The 16,171-nt window shown below is 45.4% G+C and overlaps 1 protein-coding gene across 17 annotated transcripts in view; it reads right to left on the reverse strand.

Annotated features, from left to right (window-relative positions):
- SYNE2 (spectrin repeat containing nuclear envelope protein 2) overlaps positions 1-16,171 on the reverse strand; it is a 284,849-nt gene that overhangs the window by 214,823 nt on the left and 53,855 nt on the right. For all 17 annotated transcript variants that reach the window (XM_065593763.1, XM_065593775.1, XM_065593774.1 and 14 more), the window contains exons 3-10: positions 11,481-11,542; positions 6,270-6,365; positions 5,766-5,843; positions 5,581-5,673; positions 4,499-4,674; positions 2,127-2,323; positions 1,253-1,353; positions 309-410 (exon numbers count right to left, since the gene is read on the reverse strand). In XM_065593763.1, coding sequence (XP_065449835.1) covers positions 309-410; positions 1,253-1,353; positions 2,127-2,323; positions 4,499-4,674; positions 5,581-5,673; positions 5,766-5,843; positions 6,270-6,365; positions 11,481-11,542 — 905 coding nt within the window. The remainder of the gene's footprint in view (positions 1-308; positions 411-1,252; positions 1,354-2,126; positions 2,324-4,498; positions 4,675-5,580; positions 5,674-5,765; positions 5,844-6,269; positions 6,366-11,480; positions 11,543-16,171) is intronic.

Below are 16,171 nucleotides of genomic sequence, written 5' to 3' on the forward strand. Positions count from 1 at the left end.
ATTTCCAGCACCCCTTCAGTGACAACAAACTGGTGTGAGGCCTACAATATTATCACCATAATAACTGAGAAGCATATATCTGCATTCCTTCTGGAGAGGGAATTTTATCTTAAACCTTCCTCGGTGACTTTGCTTTATTTACCAAACCCAGTGACAGATTTGTGATTTGTTGTTGTTGTTGTTGTTGTTGTTAAATTTAAATCCTCAGATTGGACAATAACATGAAAAGCTACTTTTGAGGAGCTTATTTTAATATTTCTCTTTGCAAATACTATCATATTGAAAAATGTCATTTAAATGCTACTTACTTGAAATTTTCTATAGCATGTTTCATTTTCTGTATCAACCAACAACTTTGTTAACTTCTTCTCTTGTGTGGTCAGCCAGCTCAAGGCCTCTTTTACTTTTCCCTGGTAATTGGAGCAGAAAATTCCATTTTTGCATTCTGCAAGTCTTATTTTTAGTTTGCATTGTGCCATAAAACAACACACTAGTGAAGCCTTCCCACTCACTAAAGGTCTGTTCCAAAGCTCATTGAAATCAATGAAAAGACTTCCAATGATTTAATGAGTTTTGGATCAGGCTCTACAAATAGATGAAAGCCAAAATCTTCAAACCCGGTGCCAGAAGTTAGTTTCCTGAATACAGTAAGGCAGCTTGAAACAAGTAGCCAGACTTCAGGGTGTTACAGGAACATTCTATCATATGTAAATAGTTGGTTAATAGATAAAGGTGCCAGTAGATGGCATTCAAGAACATACAGCATACATCCTGGGTTTTGTAGACCCAATAGAATTCTTGCTGAGCCCTCCAAATGGCTTTCTCTGGCTGCTCTTTATATCAGCTTCTAACGAGAAGGATCTGGGGTTGCTCAGCACTTTGAAAAATCAGTCTACTTCTATCTAGGTACCTCGCTATAAATTTGGGAGCTTGCATTTAGGCAACCAGGTCTGCAAATGTTGGCTGGAATACTTATGGACATCTTAACTAACAAAAAAGTGAACTTTGCGACAAAGTTTCTGTCTACACTATTAAAAAAATCTACCATGTTGGGGATTTTGGTTACAATAAGATAGGGACACACAAGGTTAGAATAAGCTCAGTTGTGTCATTCACACGCCATGTTTTATAACTATGTTACTGAATCATGCTACAGGCTTTGCAAAGGAGGTGTTGAAATTCTCAGGCAGAGTTATGAAAAGCAAAAAGTACACTCATTTGGCTTGGTTCAATGATAAAAGAAATGACATACCTGCATGTCTTCTTCAGCCACAGGTAAACTTCTGGAATACTGCAGAAACTGAGCCACATAAGTCATGATAGATTTTTCATCTGGACTGATAACATCGACATCTGTGAGAGGTAGCACACTATTAGATCATTTCTGCATATTTCTCAGTTTGATTGTACAATTATATTCTACAGAACAATCATGAAAATTTACCAAATACAAATAAATTTATTTTTAGCATTTCAGTTAAGATTTCACTGAGAAAAACAGTATTAAATTGATTTTTTTTCCTCAGGAATATTGTAATAGAAAACAGCAAATTAGAAGAGAAGTGGGCAATTGTTAACATCGTCATCATGCAGCTTTATATTCTTTCTTCTAAAGGATGTTCCTGTAATTGTTGCCAAGTCAAAACTCCTATTAGTTCAGGTTCCCTATGAACTATTCTGCAACGAATCTCAGGTTAGAGCATTCTTACTTTTATCATAAAGATCAGTATTTCATTTTACACCCCAATTATCACAGTGATTAAATATTAAAAATTCTATTTAGGTACATGTACACTGCAAAAGAAACCCTCAACAGCAAGTCTCAGACTCCCGCTCAACTGACTTGGGCTTGTGCTACAGAGCTAAAAATAGCAGCCCACTTAGGCTGGAGCCCAGGATCTGAAACCCATTCCCCTCACAGGGCTTTACCCTGAGTGGGAATGTCTATGCTGCTAGTTTTAGCCCATAGCGTGAGCCCTGAGCCTAAGTCAGTTGACCCAAGCTTTGGAACTTGCTGCCACAGGTTTTTTTCACAGTGTAGACATATCCTTTGTTATAAACGGACCTTGGTTTGACAGTATCAGCATCAGACCTTATACCAAGTATATGCAAAACAGATCATTTACCTTCAGGTTCAAGAAGTCTTGGAATATTTAATTCATGTTCTGCAATTTTAAAAGCCTCCTTCAAATTTTCTTTGTTGGCTCTACCCTTTGCTCTGTCCATGTCAACTAAATCTGGTCTTAAGGCCTGGATGATAGCTAAAAAAGCCAGTCCATTCCTCCAGCTTGATTTGAAATCTGCCACTTTGATAGATCCATGCCTGCCCCAAAATCATAAAGAATAAAATGTCATGTTCTGTTTTCTCAAAATATTTAATATTCAGTTATCAATACAATGTAAACCATGTCAGACTGGGCCTAATCCAAATCCCACTCGAGTTACTGGGAATCTTTCCAATGAATTCTGTGCAAGCTGAGTCAGCCCCATTATGCGCAGTCAATATAATCGGTCCAACAAACTTAAAAACTGATATATTTTTCATTGCTTAGTATCATGCTGCTTTTACTTCTTGCTATGTGCTGCAAGGGCACTTTGATGACCAAATTTTCTTTTTTTATTTATTACGTTTAAGGCATCTATCAATGCCTTTTACAGCACAAAAAACAACAAATGAAACACTAAGCTTAGCCAAGTGCAACCCAGATATTTTTCTACAAGCTAATAGGGGTCAGGCATCTTGCTACCTGAGGCCTTTTTGAAAATCCCAGCCTTAAATGTATTACATTATTTTTGGAAAGATTTTTTTTTCCAAAATGTTCAACTGAATTAGGACTAGAGAAATGAAAAAAAAAAATATTTAGAGAGGGATCCCACAATTTCTACAATGCATCTGGTGTCTAGATGATAACTGATGTACACAGAAGATGCACGAGTCACAATGAGTACTGAGAAAACAACTTCTCAAAAAACGGTTTCTGTATACTGGATATGATGGTATCTGAACAGGGGTTAACGCAGAGTGTCTTTCATGATTAAAACGTGAGGGTCCATTGATTTAAAAACCAACATTGGTCTTAAATATATATGTTATAGCTGTCACTGATATGTTAAACCCACTCTAATCGCAATCAAATAGATTATACCTTTAACCCCATAGCCTTAATAAAACAAATGAAAAATATAGAAAATGTAAGAAAGATTCAACTCCTGACAAGTGCTGTATATACATCCAGCAGAAAGCACCTGCTGTGCTGACAAACACTCTAACGAGGGTGACCAGATGTCCTGATTTTATAGGGACAGTTCCGATTTTTGGGTCTTTTTCTTATATAGGCTCCTATTACCCCCCGCCTCCCGTCCCGATTTTTCATATTTGCTGTCTGGTCATCCTAACTCTAACCTCCCACTAATATGAATGGATCATTAGTGGGGTGACACCTGAAAAGGTAACCTGGAGAGCTAGAAAGAAAGGGCTGAGGTTTTGGTAATATTTTTTAAAATGTATTTGTGCCAGGCAGTGGTTTTTCAAAGAAATTCAAATGTAAAGCCCTGATCTTGCAAAACCAAATGCACATGATTAGCACTCTCATTTAAGTCAATGGAATGACCTGCAGCGTGTCAAGTTAAGCAGGTGTATAAATCTCTACTGGAGCAGAGCCTGAGCCTTCTTAACTCTATAAAAAGACCCTAGCTCATGAGACGCCTTCTTTTGACTTGTGCAGTGTTCTGGGGGGAAATGCATGAACTGGGATGCTGATTCTTTTCTAGGCATTCTGCTTTTTTTGTTCAACAAATTCTTGGACGATTAGTGTAACTTTGTTACTAAGAGAACCAGTAAATGCTAATCCAACAGGATTAAAACTGGCAAAGCATGCAAGCATTGCAGTAGGCACATTACACAGAGAATGGAGACAGCTGATAAAAAAGAAAGCCAAACAAGCCAATTTATTTATCAGTGTTTTATTTGTACAGTTAGCGCCAACTTTTTATATTTAAAGGATCCATGTCAACATAGTTAGGCCCCAAACTGAAATCCAAACTTTGTTAGAATTTTTGTGAAATGTCAACTAGATTCTAATGTGCTACTTTTTTGTTATATCTAGTAATCAGTCACTAAGGCTTGGTCTGCACTAAACCCCCAAATCGAACTAAGGTACGCAACTTCAGCTACGTGAATAACGTAGCTGAAGTCGACGTACCTTAGTTCGAACTTACCACCGTCCAGACCCGGCAGGCAGGCTCCCCCGTCGACTCCGCGTACTCCTCGCGGCGAGCAGGATTACCGGAGTCGACGGGGAGCACTTCTGAGTTTGATTTATCGCGTCCAGACAAGACGCGATAAATCGAACCCAGAAGTTCGATTGCCTGCCGCCGAACCAGCGCGGTAAGTATAGACAAGCCCTAAGAAATTAAACAGACAAAATATAGCACCTTTATAGGGTAACACAGTAAAAATAAGCAAATGCAAAGTTTATAAGCCTTTCATGGTACTTACATTGAACACTGTTCCTTCACCCACAACAGGAGGGCCTTTTTTGCAGACATCTTCCACCGTTTCTTAACTTTACCTCTTTTTCTTGCCTGTGGGCTTACAGATGAGTCGACGACGCTCGAACAATCAAGAGATGGCTGATTATAACTACTACCAAGGGTCCACGCAAGTTCTTCAATCTACCAGAGACAGGGGGAGAGTTTAACAATGCTTCACTCTGAAGAATAATCACAGAGATCAGATGCAGAGACCCATTAAGAATAAGAAATCCAGTATGATTTTATTATAGCTGGAGCCGGTAGCCCAATACTTCCTCTTATAAGACTGTTTTCAGTAGCTTATAACTCTGTCAACTTTAACTGTTGGGCTCATATGCTCCATGCTGAGTATCTACCTCAAGCTGAATTTGTTTGGAACATTTTAGCCAAAACAGTTAAGCGATTTCCAAAAACAAAACTACAGAAAAATACATTGTTTTGCCCATTCTGGTGACCCTTTCTTTCAAAAGCTGTGGCATACCGATACTTTGTAGTAGGGGTTTGTAATTAGGCAGACCTTTGTGTCCAGGAGGTGCCTTGTTCCATCCCTGTTAAAAGTCATGACATTTAGCCATTCACCCAAACTTAATTCCCCAAAGATTCTGTCTGCATTGAGCATGCTCCAGCCCAGTGTTGAGAAGAACCTTCCCTGTTGCAGCTCTGGGCTGCTACAGGCTGGGCTGGGCCCAGGCACCAGACCAGAGAACAGGTAGCTGTCTCTCCTGTGCACATACCTGTAGGCAGAATCTGGCCCATGGTTTTAAACCAGTTATAAAAAAAATTAACATGCATATCACACTGCTGTCAATCATATCCTGCTCAGCTAACAGGGACTCTAGTACCCATTTCAGAGAAGCAGCTACAATGTACAATTAGAACATATTAGATGTTTCTTCTCTGAGCCAACACTTCAGGCATACCACATAAGCAGCTTTTTGGTTTGTGCTTATGCATAATTCATCTCATTTTGTGACCATTTCATTCCACAATTTTTTGTTCTTTTTTTCCTCTATTAAAAATACTTTCCCACATCACTGCAATACTTACATGAAAGTGTAATATAATTGTCCAAATTAGGCCAAGCACAATGGAAGGTTTTCCTTCAATAATGTCAGCAACATGAATATTTATGAGCTTGATCTGGAAAAAGAGGACCATTGTTAAAGAAGGAACATGTTCCACAAACTAAACTGGTGTGAAGAGTGAATTTTAAAGTTAACTTTAATACTAACTGATTTGTTCTTTAAAAATTTCAAGGCATTTTCTATATTGCTTCTGCACTGGAAGGTGTTGCATCCTTTTTCCCGTGACTACAAAATAAAAAGAAAACATTGCACAATCAGCTGTGACTATCGGTTTTATTTTAGATTGTTCACCAATAAAGGTCCAAATCCTGAAAAGACTGATGTCTGATTTTGCATCCATTGACACCAGTGGCAAAGCTTCCATTGACTTAAACGATGCAGCATCAACAGGAAGTCTGCTCTTTAGCACAGTACAGCTGAAGCGCAGTGCCAGTAAGTTCTTGCTGCTTGAGTCCTAGCAGCAGGGACAGCTGATTCTGAATGAGAGAGCCTGCAAGCCAGGGGACAGTTGTTCCTGGCAGTGGAAGGAGTGACAGGTTACTCACCCACTGACTCCAGTGGGACTGCTCACATGCTTACAATTAAGCACATCCATAAATCTTTACAGGATTTAGGCCAAAGTCAGGATTTCATTCCTTTATTTTATCTTACCAATTGTTGACCTGAAAGTACTTCCAGCAGGTCCAAGAGCACACGACCTTCTTTGACGTCTGTATATAGATCTGAGATAACGGAAGGAGGAGTATGCTGCAAAAGTAATACATTTAGGTGCAAGTTATATACTGAATCCTGAAATCACCATCGACCAAAATATTATTGATTGTTTTGCTTCTTTTTTTTTAAAAAGTTTTCATTTCTTTGCCCCTTTTTTTTGTTCCACTTACCATTATTCTGCTTATTTCAATAGAACAGTACAGAAAATGGATTTATTTTAAAGCTGAGGGCCCCAGTTCAAGAAAGCATCCTTGTTCAGGAAAGCACTTAAGTATGTGCTTAACTTCAAGTAATTAAAGCCAATTAACTTTAAGCACATGCTTAAATGCTTTCCTGAATAAGGGTGGACTTAAGCACCCACTAAAGCGCTTTCCTGTACTGAGGCCAAAATGATCATGTTTCTAGCTATCCCTTTAAGGATGCTAAGAAGAAGAGGGTAACTCAATTTTGATGCAAAATTTCCAGTAACTCACTTTGAAAAATATGAAGGTCAGAAAGAGCAATTGATTAACATTGTTGCTTTTCACCAGCGAAGCCTAAGGTTTGAATATTGACTCTGGAGATAAGTGAAAATGAACTTTGCTATTGGCAGACTTCACAAAACCACGTTGTGACTGCCCATCTCTGCTCAAGAAGGGACCAGCACTGGAACAGCTGGCACGCCGCAGGTCAGGACCAAAGTGCATTGACAGAGCAGATTTGTGAAAGCTTACAAGTACCTGCCTCCTCTGCAGCTATTTCTGTTAATCCTTGACTTTCACTGAATTAAACCAATGTTTTAAATGCATTCCAGTGTAGCACAAATATACAACAATAAAACAAACAGCCTATGATAATGCCTATATAACACCACCACCAAAAAAACCCCAAACAAACAAAAACACCACACAAATATATAACCACACACACCTGTCTCTGCCGCGTGCATGTTATTCAACAGTTAAAACATATCTTTCCAGGCTAATTTTCCCTGTTGAACCGTGAATATTTAAATTTGTTTGGTTTATTCATTCTTTTACATTTTGCTCTCCAAAGTACAGTTCTAAAATTATTCACAAACAACAGCAACAACAAAAAAACAACTTGTTTAACATTAGTTAAGGTTGCTCTCCTCAGTAAACAAATCATAAAAAATTAGGAAATGCAAAGTAAAGGATTAAAAGTTTGTGAAGTCAAGCACTCTCGAGTTAGGAAATGCCAGAATGAACATTGCTCATGCAATCTTAATTCAGCCCCCTTGTGCATATGCATTATGATACATAGGGTTACCATACGTCCGGATTTTCCCTGACATGTCCGGCTTTTTGGGCCTCAAATCCCCGTCTGGGAGGAAATCCCAAAAAGCCAGACATGTCTGAGAAAATAGGGTGGGAGCGCCCGGCGGTGCGGGGCCGGGGGCCAGCGGTGCGGGGCCGGGGGCCGGGGCTGGGCCGGGGCCAGCAGTGCTTGGCCGGGGGCCGGGGCTGGGCCGGCGGTGCTCGGCCGGGGCTGGGATGGGGACGGGGACGGTGGTGCTCGGCTGGGGACGGCAGTGCTCGGCCGGGGCCGGGAACGGGGACGGCGGTGCTCAGCCGGGGCTAGGGCCGGGGCTGGCGGTGCTCAGCCGGGGTCGGGGCCGGTGGTGCTCGGCTGAGGTCGGGGCTGGGGCCGGGGCCGGCGGTGCTCGGCCGGGACTGGGACGGGGCCGGGGCCGGCTGTGCTTGGCTGGGGCCGGGACGGGGCTGGGGTCAGCGGTGCTCAGCCGGGGGTGCTCGGCCGGGGGCCGGCGCCCCAGGGCCCAAGCTGAGCCGGGCGGGAGACGCCAGGGCCAGAGTCTCTTGGTCTGGGCCGGCCGGCCGCCAGAGGGAGCCACTCGGCCAGGGGGGCCGGACTGGGCCGCGCCGCACCCCACCCCAGCCCCAGCCCCAGCTCCAGCTTACCTGCTGCCTCCCTGTTTCAGGCTTCCTGCGAACATTTGATTCGCGGGAAGCAGGGGAGAGGAGGAGCAGGGGGCGGAGCGTTCAGGGGAGGGGGCAGAGTTGGGGCGGGGACTTTGGGGAAGGGGTGGGGTTGGGGCCCATGGAGTGTCCTCCTTTTTTAAAACTAAAATATGGTAACCTTATGATACAGTCATTAATTTAGGGTTACCATATTTTGTGCCTCCAAATGGAGGACACTCCACGGCCCCCGCCCCCGCCCCCGCCCCCAGCCCCGCCCACACCCCCGCCCAACCCCGCCCCCTCCCCAAAGTCTCCGCCCCCTCCCCTGCTTCCCGCGAATATTTGATTCGCGGGAAGCCTGAAGCAGGTAAGGGGGGTGTGGGGGGAGGAGACGCGGCCCAGGCTGGCCCCCCGGCGTTTCCAGCCTGGGTCGGCTCGGGCCCTGGGGTGCCGGCCCCGGCCGACCACCCCCAGCCCACCCAGCACTGCCGGCCCCCGGCGGCCCGGCGCACCCCCCGGCTCCCGGCCCCGCGGGCCCGGCTCCCCACCGGCCCAGCTGACCGGCTCCCCGCCGGCCCGGCTCCCCGCGGGCCCGGCCGGCCCGGCTCCCCGCCGGCCCGGCTCCCCGCCGGCCCGGCCGACCCGGCTCCCCGCCGGCCCGGCTCCCCGCCGGCCCGGCCGGCCCGGCTCCCCGCCGGCCCGGCCCCCCGCCGGCCCGGCCCCCCGCCGGCCCGGCCGACCCGGCTCCCCGCCGGCCCGGCTCCCCGCCGGCCCGGCCGACCCGGCTCCCCGCCGGCCCGGCCGACCCGGCTCCCCGCCGGCCCGGCTCCCCGCCGGCCCGGCTGACCCGGCTCCCCGCCGGCCCGGCTGACCCGGCTCCCCGCCGGCCCGGCTCCCCGCCGGCCCGGCTGACCCGGCTCCCCGCCGGCCCGGCTCCCCGCCGGCCCAGCTGACCCGGCTCCCCGCCGGCCCGGCTCCCCGCCGGCCCGGCCGACCCGGCTCCCGGCCGACCCGGCTCCCGGCTGACCCGGCTCCCCGCCGGCCCGGCTCCCCGCCGGCCCGGCTCCCCGCCGGCCCGGCCGACCCGGCTCCCGGCCGACCCGGCTCCCGGCCGACCCGGCTCCCGGCCGACCCGGCCGACCCGGCTCCCCGCCGGCCCGGCCGACCCGGCTCCCCGCCGGCCCGGCTCCCCGCCGGCCCGGCTGACCCGGCTCCCCGCCAGCCCGGCTGACCCGGCTCCCCGCCGGCCCGGCTCCCCGCCGGCCCGGCTCCCCGCCGGCCCGGCTGACCCGGCTCCCCGCCGGCCCGGCTCCCCGCCGGCCCGGCTCCCCGCCGGCCCAGCTGACCCGGCTCCCCGCCGGCCCGGCTCCCCGCCGGCCCGGCTGACCCGGCTCCCGGCCGACCCGGCTCCCGGCCGACCCGGCTCCCCGCGGGCCCGGCTGACCTCCCGATTTTCCCAGACATGCCCGGCTTTTGGGGATTTCCCCCCGGACGGGGATTTGAGCCCCCAAAAGCCGGACATGTCCGGGAAAATCCGGACGTATGGTAACCCTAATTAATTACATGATCCCATATTATTATTATTTTACAAAAACCCTGGTTTGTCCAATGCACAGGATGGATCTGCTCTGGGGATGAATTGGGATTGTGTAGTGAAGGAGCCTGTTGTCTGTAGGACCCCTGCCACATTTGCTGCAGAAGTTGGTACGTGTGTAGTGAATGAGCCAGAGGCCGGCAGGAAAACAAAGGATGGTCTTGGGTCAGGACAGTTCAATGCCGCCCTGAAGACTTGGATTTTGTCCTTGCCTCTGCAACAGAGTTCCTATGTGATGCTTGGCAAGTCACTTACTCCAAACTGTTCACATAATCACTTCTGCATGTAATTAAAGACTTTATAACAATCATACCCACAGGGGCACTGAATTAAGGTTCCTTGGGCAACATTTATTCTGGCATTTCCTAATTTGATAGTGCTTTGACTTTGCAATTTTTTAATCCTTTTATATTCTTAACGTTGTTCTTCTTACTTCTTATGGTTTGTTTACTTAAAGATTGTTAAACAAAAACTTTTTTGTTATTGAATTTCCTTATTTTTTTAATAGAAAGAAAATATTTTAAATATGTGCTATTTAAATAATAGAGCACTTCCACCTTTGTTGTTTTCAATGTATATTTTATTACATTGTCATCTTTGTGAAGCGCCACATTTCACCACACAGTGTCTTGTCGACAAATATATTCAAAGTAATTAAATTAATTTGTATTCACTTAAAACACTTGGAAAACCATAAGAAGCACAGAAAAGGGGCTGTCATTTTGTAGCTTTGTATTCATGTAACCCTTTTTGAGGAAAGTAACAAACGATTAACCTTGAAATGAAACAGTACAAACCCAAACAGCACAGCAGTAACTTATCCCAACACAGTATGCTTTCATTACAATTACTCCTGACACCTACCATAGTCTGAGGTAAATCAGTTATCAAAAGCAGCCATTGCCATGACAAGAGGGTGCAGTGTTGTTGTAGCCGTGTTGGTCCCAAGATATTAGAGAGACAAGGTGGGTGAGGTAACAGCTTTTATTGGGCCAACTTCGGTGAGAGACTCTTTCAGCAACAGAAGTTGGGGGGAGGGATAGCTCAGTGGTTTGAGCATTGGTCTGCTAAACCCAAGGTTGTGAGTTTAATCCTTGAGGGGGCCATTTAGGGAACTGGGGTAAAAATCTATCTGGGGATTGGTCCTGCTTTGAGCAGAGGGTTAGACTAGATGACCTCCTGAGGTCCCTTCCAACCCTGATATTCTATGAGTGTTACCAAGTTGGTCCAATAAAAGCTATTACCTCATCCACCTTGTCTCTCTAACAAGGGTAACAGTGACTTTCCCTAGGTGCGCAAAAGAACTGGGGGAGGGTGAGTGATGAGTGGTTATCACTGATGTCACAATGTTACAGCTCATGTGACAGCAGAGGGCCCCAAATGTATGGGGGAATCTAACTTTTTCACTGTTCCTGTTTTCCCAAATTTCCTAAATAAACAACAATACAACAATATAAAATACACATTGGAGATCATTCCTCACACATATTAATTAATGAGTGGAATTTGCTTCAAATTTCCCATGGCATGTTTACAAAAAAAGGGTTTTGAGATACAGAACCTGAAAAGCATTTCTGACTAATTATTATTGCAAGACAATAAGACAAAACTGCCTTCCAGAGACCATTTTCTTACCTTTGCCAACTGTGAATTTATCCAACTAGTGAAGGTTTTCTTCTGGATGCATTCCTGCTCCACTGTAAAAAAAGAAAAATCACTTAATTAAACAATTTGACTATTTTTATTTCACTTTTTCAAAGAGAAACATAGAATCCATCTCAAATCTAAGTTCTGTCCTCAGTTATCTCAGTGGGTTTTTTATATGGATTTTAATATTATTTTCTGGAATCTAACTGGTATTTTCCTCCATTCAGAAATGAAAGCATCTCCAAGGAGCTCCACAACCGGAAAATGCACTCTTAGTGGACATGATGGGGCTTGATCTGAGGAAAAGGTCCATCCACGCAGAGAATCTTAATGTTCTTTAAGATTTTTTTTAAAAGCTCAACTAATGCAAATAGTAAAATGAACAAATGAGCCTACAAAGCAATACGTCTAAAATAGCTTGGGCCTCAACTTATTTCTAAATGTGCCTCAAATGCCTTAGGCCTTTTGTCAGATAAATCCACTGCTGCAATTCTAAAAGTTCAGATCTAGGGTAAAATTGTCAAAAGTGTAAAAAATCACTTAGGGTTTGTCTACACAGGGATAAAAAACCTGCGCAAGCCCGGGTCAGCTGACTTGGGCCCACGGGGCTCAGGCTCCCAGGCTGAAAAATCATTGTGTAGATGTCTGGGCTCGGGCCTGAGCCCCAGCTCTGGGACCCCGTGAGGGTGGAGGGTCCCAGAACTCAGACTCCAGCCCAAGCCCAAATGTCTACACAGCAATTTTTTAGCCCCACAGCCTGAGCCCCGCGAGTTGAGGCCGTGCTACAGGGCTTTTGTCCCTGTGAACAGTTACCCCGAGGGGTCTAAGTCCCATTGACTCTGCAAGAAAACCAAAAAACTCTCTTTCTTTCCCTCCCCTCCCTTTTATTTACGACTCCCCCTAAAGATCTAATTGTGTTTAATTCTTCATTTTTATACAGTATAGCTAATAGGAATAGTATGTGAATTGGCATACGACTACAATTATTATCAAATGCTCTCACGTGACTCACATTAAAGGTAGTGGGAGCTGCATGAACAAATCTAAAGGCATAATCTGGGCCAGAGTGATTTTATTTATTTTGATTTCTCTGGTGTCCCTCCCAGGCTTTAGGCATATATTTCATTCAACTTAGGTTGCTACCAACCTTCCTCTCCCCTGATAGCTTCCGACTACCTGCATCCCACCTGATTAAAGCCATGAAATCTGAGGTGCAAGGTAACAGGAGACCTATGGTATCCAACTAGAAAGATGATTAAACCAGACCAATTAACTTGGCCACTTAATTAGAACAAATTCTGACATGTGTACAGTGCTTATCCCTCTCTCTTGGTTCCAACTTGTATGCACACTCATGGGGCATTTTGAAAATAGTGCTCTTGTTAGCTAAGTTGTGTAATGATGTATCTAGAACACTGGTTAAAACAGACTGAAAAGGGTAGGGGAGATCTCACTGCACCAGCTCAGCAGAGGGAATGAACTTTATCTGCAAAGTGTGATTTTCATCTAGATGGGGAGAGCCGGTAGTACGCCCTCCACATCATTGACACAATGCAGGATGCGAGGAGAGGGTGCAGGCAGAGTGACCATGCGCAGGGCCCTCTGCAGCCCCAGTGCACCAGAAAGGGAGTGTCTGCTTGAGAAGTGAGCAGAGGAGGGGTTTGGGGATCTACACTTACATAGATCTTGAGGCCCAGAACTCCTACATATAGGGTGTAGAGGAGCAATGGTTATACCATCCATAAGCTGGTATGAGGTTTCAGCAAGGCTGTCTGTGACCTACCCCTCAGGCTGGGAATTGGTGAAGTCCAAAGCCCCCCACCTCACAGTTCCCAACACCATTCCCCAAACAGACAGGCTTTGTGAGGGGAGATAACTCCATCCCTTAGAGCCCAATACCTGCCTGGGAAGGGATAGGGAGGGCTGTGTCTTGGTGGCCCTCCCCTCCCTCATGTGTGAGGGGAAAGCAGACCAAAGATGGCCTGACAGAATTGTCCAGATCCGTTCTGCAGTGCCCTGTGCACTGCTCCAATCTTGTGCCTGCCCCTACAGCCTTCAACCAGAACTCCCACTATGAGGTAGAAGGTGACTGGATCTGAGAGCGATGGGCTGCTGCTCTGTGGGCACTGAAAGCCTAGCAACCATCTAGGGGATGGAGTTATCTCTAACCATGTAATGAGTCCCGATTCTAAACTGGTAAGCAGCTTGCAGAAACAAAAATGTTAGCAAAGAGGATCATGTGAAACTGAACAGCCCTTCTGTCCCAAAGTCTTCCTGCTATATGACTGCACAAATAATCCAAAAGATAAATATGAGAGAAGGTTTGTTCACTTGGCACCATAGGCCAAATGCAGAATTACTCTACAATGAATATCCAGCAATTCCCCTGCAGAAAGATCCCAAAAACATATGCCCACAAAAAACGCCCTACTGCTCTGCTCGAGAAAATGAAACCCATTTCACACAGTGCAGCAAGTACTTTATTATGCTCATGGAATACAGCTAACACAGTGGTTCTCAAATGTTTGTACTGGTGACCCCTTTCACATAGCAAGCCTCTGAGTGCGACCCCCCTTATAAATTAAAAACACTTTTTTATATATTTAACACCATTATAAATGCTGGAGGCAAAGCGGGGTTTGGGGTGGAGGCTGACAGCTCACGACCCCCCAAGTAATAACCTTGCGACTCCCTGAAGGGTCCCAACCCCCAGTTTGAGAACCCCTGAGCTAACACAAATTCCCATTGTAAAGCCCCAATCTTACATCAGGCTTTACTAGCATCAAACTCTGCACCCATACAGAGCTCCATTACGTGAGATGCCGTATGGACAAAGGGGCAGAGCTCAATGCAGGATCTACACCTAAAGAAGTAGATAGCTAATTCTGGTTCATATTTCTAGATCATCTACCAAAGCCTTAATACTAAATCTGCCCAGAATTAAATATTCATATTCTGCACATCAATAATACTTTGCATGATACATCTAAACAATCTTTCTGTGGTTCTCCATAACCCATCATGCTTTATATCTATTATTTGTAATAGTTTCACCCTGACTCCACCACAGCAAAGTATGCAGCACTCTATTTTCTCTCGTGATTATATTATTGTTCATTTTTAAGAAATAAACATTACAACAAAATTAAAAAGGCGAAGAGACTGTGTGCATGCAGAAATATAATATCAAAATAATTTTTGTTTTGAAAAGGGGATAACATTAAAAACATTAAACACAGAAATACAGCGTTAGAGGCAAATCATAATCACTACTGCTCTAGGAATTAGGTAAACAACACCAAGATATCAGATTCAAGTTAGCACATAAGCAAACCACACCCCCTTGCTATATTTCAAGCTGCAGAAATGTCATGGAGCCTTTGCCAATTATGTAACTGAAATTCAAGTGGGTGGTGGCTACCGACTGTAGCAGGCAAGCACGGCTGGTATTTCTACGGTTTGAAAAGGAGTGTATACCCAAGACTCAATAGTTCACTGAAGCCAGTGGTTCCACTCCTTTCTTGTCCCATCTCTAGCTCACACACAGTGTGCTGTTGCTGAGCCAGAGAACTAGCTTTTGGGCCTGATTCTGAGAGACAGTGAGGAGCATTAGGCCCTTTGCACGTGTCTTTTGCCTCTATCAGGCCAGTTGCTTCCGATGTTCATATTCAAAAGTGTTACACATTATGGGCCTGATCCTGCAAACATTTTCTCGTGGGAATAGTCTTTACTTAGGCAACTAGTTTCACATGTTGAACTGGGGGGCAGGTAATTTACTAACCCATTTAATGGTGTCAGATATTCTCCCCCCTATGCAGGGTGCATTGGCTCCCTCTACTCCCCTTCCCTCCCTGCTCACTCTCCTACCAGTTGCTCCTAAGGGAAAAACCTATGGTGCAGCCCCTGCAGCCTACAGCTGCCACTGTGCCCAGACATCATGAAAGCAATGCAAAGGTGGGGGTAAGGAGTTCTTTCTCCTTCCTACACCCTGCGAGGCTGCGTAAGGATTGAACACACATCTAGCCTACAGCTTGGTTTACTTTCCTGACCCATAAAAAGAACTGTCATGAATCAATAACAAGCTCTAGTACAAGAATAGCCAATAGCTCACAGAGCTCTTTGGATAGTAGCCAGGTGTAGTACAACATTCAGATCAGTATACACACATCTGCCCATGTACACTACACATCCTACTCTAGACGTGTTCCTAGCAGAGTGGCAGATGGTTATTTCTTCATTTTTATGGTGAATGTGTATTTCCCCTAGTCCATTACTCCAAGGCTTTAATGATTTATGAAAACTCAAATTCTTGTATCTATCATGTGGTTAATTAAAAAGGATTTTTATGTCTAGGAGTATGAATGAGTTCTTTGTTGGCCATTTTAATAGGACTCTAAATGGCCTTGGATTTATCTTGCCCTAGTTTTCAAAATGTAACTGACCCAGAATAAATAAAGCTAACCAAAAACTATAAAGCACTTCCTTCACCCCTGGCAAAATCACTGCCCAAACTTACCAGGCCAGAAAATGGAGCTGATGAGACAAACATGCATCTGACATTATGAGAACACCTGAAAACCCTCAGATTTTCTCTTGCTTTTTAAAGTCAGTCTTTAAAGAATAACTTTTTGGGGGAACAATAATAATTAATCTGTTACATACAGTAATTGATGATAAAG

The sequence above is a fragment of the Chrysemys picta genome, chromosome 4, assembly GCF_011386835.1.
Source record: "Chrysemys picta bellii isolate R12L10 chromosome 4, ASM1138683v2, whole genome shotgun sequence".
In the NCBI taxonomy this organism is placed as follows: Eukaryota; Metazoa; Chordata; order Testudines; family Emydidae; genus Chrysemys; species Chrysemys picta.